General features: G+C 46.0%; 1 protein-coding gene across 1 annotated transcript in view; it reads right to left on the reverse strand.

The window, feature by feature from the left end:
• Positions 1–621: 621 nt before the first annotated feature.
• Positions 622–5,133, reverse strand: part of LOC104403649 (RING finger and transmembrane domain-containing protein 2-like) — a gene marked incomplete at its 5' end in the record, with an annotated part of 7,087 nt that continues 2,575 nt past the window's right edge. Inside the window, 3 exons of the mRNA XM_010011871.1 lie at positions 622–756; positions 2,006–2,107; positions 3,145–3,210. Coding sequence (XP_010010173.1) covers positions 622–756; positions 2,006–2,107; positions 3,145–3,210 — 303 coding nt within the window. The remainder of the gene's footprint in view (positions 757–2,005; positions 2,108–3,144; positions 3,211–5,133) is intronic.

The raw sequence follows: 5,133 nt of genomic DNA on the forward strand, positions 1-5,133 counted from the left end.
TCTTTCCCAAGTTCCGTGAGATTTCCAACCCATGCCATTCGTGGAATCAATTCCAAAACACAGCTGCTGGGAAAGGACATTTCTCTAACTCGAAATTAAGTTGGGGTAGGAGGTTCTGAAGCACTGTTTTGGAGGAGTTCTCAAGGGAAGTATAACAGCAACAGCATGCTTCTATGAGGTTACAGATTCAGAAAAGCAAGGGGCCATTTAACATGAAAAATCTCACAGTGGTTTGTGCCAGAGAAGGACAGCTTTTTCCCAGTATATCAGTTGTACACATGCAATTCACAGTAGTCTTGCTTTATACATGCAATATTTAGCTATACTAAAAGGAGAGAAATAAAGGAAACATCCCAGGCGGTTTACAACCGTGCAAGTTCAAGACAAAATCTTGGCTGTAGCTTAGCCATGGAGTTTGCCATAACATAAACCACCTCTTCCTTGCCTCTAAGGATAGTTCTGGATAGTAACAATTGTTGTTCTGTTGGCTCCTGGAGAAACAGAGCTGGAAGAAAGACTAAGAAAAATCCACAGGCTACTAAACAGGGGCCGTGGGATCACCAGATTTTCCAGCTTTGTCTTCTCTCCACAAGTTATTCCACTTGTTGGTATGTATTTGGTCTAATACACCTGGAAATGAGCAGAGGTGGTGCCATCCTTCCAGCAACGCAGGGTTTCTACCGTGACAGAACGGCAAAGAGGACAGGTCTTCTCCCGGTCAAACCAGAGGCAGAGGCATTCTTCACAGAACACGTGCTGTGGAGACAAAAGGGCATCACCAGGATGAGGGCAGGAGGTCCAGTCTTGTCACACCCAATAGGACAGCCATGGGAGCAAGGAATGAGTCAGGTTCAAGTGGACAGTGGGGCTGGTTAGCAGCACTCACATAATATGAAATCCAAATCCCAGCATTACTACTATTTCAGTTGGCCAAAGCTAATAATATATTTACTCTGTTTCTTGCTATAGCAGTGGAAAGAAACATTAAAAAGACAAACATTAAAACAACATCTGGGCTAACAAAGTGGTTGAGAGAGTTTTTCTCTACCATGTTTCCATCCTCAATTGCCTGGGTTTTTTACACATCTGTACTTAGTTTAAACAACCCCTTCCCTCTCCCTAATTGCATTTGCATTTTTGTACTCACATAGAAACAGAGAACGGTTTGGGCTGGAAAGGACCTTAAGATCATCCAGTTCCACCCCCCTGCCATGGGCAGGGAAGCCTCACACTACATCATGTCACCCAAGGCTCTGTCCAACCTGACCTTGAACACTGCCAGGGATGGGGCAGCCACAGCTTCTCTGAGCACCCTGTGCCAGCGCCTCAGCACCCTCGGTCCCAGTTTCCCCTTCTTTATAAATGTAATTTTTTACTCCTTATCTTCTCTCATTTCAACACTGAGCCACAACAGGACTCTCCCTCCAGCCTGCCTTGGGTACAAACAGGGATCAGGAGGGATGGCTGTCCCACACACACCATCATCTAGCCCCAGGCTGTAAGAGCAGGAACAGGGCAAGAAGAGAGTATTGAGAAGCTGTAAGAAGCTGAGACCTCCTCAGCACATGTGGAGCCAGCAGAAATGTTCCTCATTGGAATCTCAACTCTGATAAACACATACCAAGATAGACTCTCTGGGGCTGACAGCTTGATAACATCTGCAGAGGCACTTTTGATTCAGTGTGACCTACTTGCTTTAATTTGATAAGCCTGTTACAAAGCAGATAGAAATGTCTTGCATTCTAGATCCAAGATCTGGACTGCCAACTGCAGTCCCTGCACTACAAGGCTGGTCTTTTCCATCTCAATAGCTGTGATCAGCCCTAAAGAGTGGGTCAGCTCCAATCACTACCTAGAAGAGGGCAATAAATATCCACAAGGACCTAGATTAAGTCCCAGTAAATGAGTTTAGGAGTAGCCAGGCTGACTGTGCCTCTCCCCAGCTGCAGAAGGTAATCAAATGAATGCCAATGGGAAAACCTGACATGGGAAGTTGGGGTCTTACCTGGCACATCAGGATCAAAGGTTCCCTGAATTCTGCTTGGCAAATGGCACAGATGTCACCTGCCTCAGTGCACTGCTGGCTGGTGGCACGAACTCCATAGGTCTGATAGGGAGAGGTGGAAAAAATCCCAGTGTCAACGGGTTTGAAGATAACCTGATTTTCACTACACATACACATAGACACTGTTTTTCACACCCAGATTCCCTGCATGACCTAAGCAAGACACCTGTGTTATGTCACTGTCCGTGGGGAAGGCAGATTTGGGCACCAGCACACAGAACAGAGGGAGTCTGGAGCTCTGTGTTCCCTGTTTTGTTTTCCCCTCGAGCTGACTCCATCTTTTAGTGCCTCCACTTGGAGCAATGGTAATGGGATGTAATGAGCTCAACAGGGTGCTGAAAGGATTAATTCAGCATCCTTTGCAGAGGTGTTTAGATAGTGGCAGGTATTATTATTAGCAGGTTAGACAATAGAGGAAAGAATAACAGCAGCAGTACCCACAGGCTTCCCACTTGTCTTTTTAAATATGTGGAAGGTAAATGTTGCTTCTCCTATTGGAAAAGTAATAGGGGAAATGGAACTATGCTGAGGAAAACTGACGTGCCCAAGTCCACAGAATAAGCAAGGCAGCTCCAACAAACACCAGTGATGTTCTGTGTTCCTTTCCTCTGCAGTCTTTGATTTTACCACTTTAAAATATGCCACAGTATTTCACTGCAACAGGTCTAAATATCAGCACTATATAATGTGATGCCTGAGATAATTTCTGTGCACTGTAGCATCTCTTTTAATGTCACTGCACATCAGGGGCTACAACCTTCTATTTAACGCCTTTCTCACACTCTGCACAGCAAAGTTTTGTCAGCTTCTTGCAGCTTTGGCCTCAGTGGATTAATCCATATTACACAGCGTTTCCAATCAAACAGGCCAGACTAGCAACAATCTCTTACCATAGCTGGGACAGGGCAGATAGCAGAAAAGGTCCTTAACATCCCTGACAAGAGACACAGCTTATCCAGCCATGGGACAACAAAAGACTTTATTCTGTGATCCTTATGCACTGAGCAATTTTCAACTCCGTCATTGAACAGTAACAAGGTTCCACCTATGAAACTGCTCTAATGTGTATGACTACTGACCTGTGGGGTGCAGAGGACCTTCAGTGCCTTCCTGACACTTCCCAGACGACCACAGATGTCAAAGGACTGCAATAAAGACATTCCAGGTTAGATACTTCTCACAGAGTGTGTGTGTGTGCACTTGCGTGTACAGTGCAGAAACTCAGGGAACGGTGGCTCCAAATGGATACTCAGAGGGAACAAACATCCTAAGTAACAATGGTGCCAAAAAAGATCTCATGGTGATCATGAAATATGTAATAAATGTGAACTGACAGTGGAGAAGGGTGGCCAAAACAGCTCTGGTAACAGTGGACTGCAGAGCAGGGACTTTACCAATAGAAAGAGGAGCAGACACCAGGGGGTTGTGGTGGGGTAAGTTGTCCAGCCCTACTAAGTAGGAAAGAGCTAAAATGGACCCGTTCCCACCATGAGATCTGAAGACCTGAGAAGCCCAGAAGTGAGGTTAGAAAACATTGCAGCTAGCTTGGGGAAAAGGGAAGAAGCAGTCTTTTCACACGGAAGAGGAAGAAAACAGCTTTCCTCAGCCCCTGGGTAAAGGGGGCTGCCACACAGCTTGATACGTGAGGTCTCAGATGATACTCTGCCTGTCCTGCTGCTGCGAGTGATTTAGGGAAGAGCAGTGATTAAATGCTACCAAGAGAAGAATGACCTGAGGAATGAGGAGCAGGCCTGAGGCTGAGTTGCTCCCACCCACCTAAAGAGTGAGAAACTTCAATTGCCAGGAAGGGGGTGAGTGTCCAGCATGTTGGTACTTTGCAGATGCCCAACACCAGGGGCACCACCAGGTCCTGTTCTTTCCCCTTCCCTCCACTGCCCAGCAAACATGATGTATCTACATGTGGTGAGCAGCCTTCATTCTGGGCTCCTCATTAAACACTGAAAGCAGTTCAAAAAATGAGCTTGCAGAAAATGATTGCTGAAAAGAGACTAAAGGACATAAATATTTACAGCTTGGCTGAGCAGTACAAAAGTGAGGGGAAAGGATGATGAACTGCCTACAAGTATCAAGGGGCTCAGCAAGAGAGGAGGCACTCAGCATTCCGAAAGTGAAGACATGGTAAGAAGAAAAACAGCAGCTTCAGCTTCCCTGTCTGCTGGCAGAACACAGGGAAGAAGACACTATGAACTAGACAAGCTATGAAGAAATGATTGTGCAAAGAACAGCCCTGCATTAGTTGGGAGAAGGGACAGATGACACAACAGGACCTTTCCATTTCGAACCTGCCTGAGTGAGAAGCAGGTAGGAGGGCAGGGTCGATGTGAAGCAGGACATGCAGAGCTGCACCAGCACTACAAAGGCACCAGAATGCCTGGAGTTGGCTTTCTATTTTTTTCCCTTTTTGGTCAGCATGATTAAGTGGGCTCACTGCAGGGAATGCCAATGAGATCATCGGGCAAGAGATGTGGAATCAAATGAAGGCACCAATAATGCTTCCAGTCAGCATGTAAAAAGGCTCCCAGGGTCCTTGCAGTAATGCTTCCAGTCAGCAACTAGCACTTGAGGCTGCCCACTACTACACTTTGTATCTCCTAACAAGTATAAGGATCAGCTCTTCCCCACAGTCCAATTCACAGCTTTTTCTGGTTGCTTTGCTTATAGCATGACTTCTAATGCCTTTGCCTTTGCTCTGATATCTCCTCTTCTCTCAGCCCATTTATCCCCCTTCAGTTTCTTTTCCTCTGGAGTTTTCTGTAACCCCAAAAGATGCATCTTGCAGTTGTCTAACATACATTTATCACCCCATGCACCAAAGCTGCATCAGTCATCTTTCTAGCAATATGACTGCAGCAATTAGGCTCACAAACAGTGAATGTTTCTGTTCAGGACAGGGTAAAAATAAGACCTGGACGTCCTTACTGATGAACATCTGGGATTTCTTTGCCAAAATCACAGATGTGTGTTTATGCAGTCCAGACAGGGACACCAAGACAGCTCCCATCAGCTGTGCTATATACACCCCTCTCCAAGTTGAGCCTGCCCTTTGT

The sequence above is a fragment of the Nestor notabilis genome, unplaced genomic scaffold, assembly GCF_000696875.1.
Source record: "Nestor notabilis isolate BGI_N333 unplaced genomic scaffold, ASM69687v1 scaffold29563, whole genome shotgun sequence".
Classification (NCBI taxonomy): domain Eukaryota; kingdom Metazoa; phylum Chordata; class Aves; order Psittaciformes; family Psittacidae; genus Nestor; species Nestor notabilis.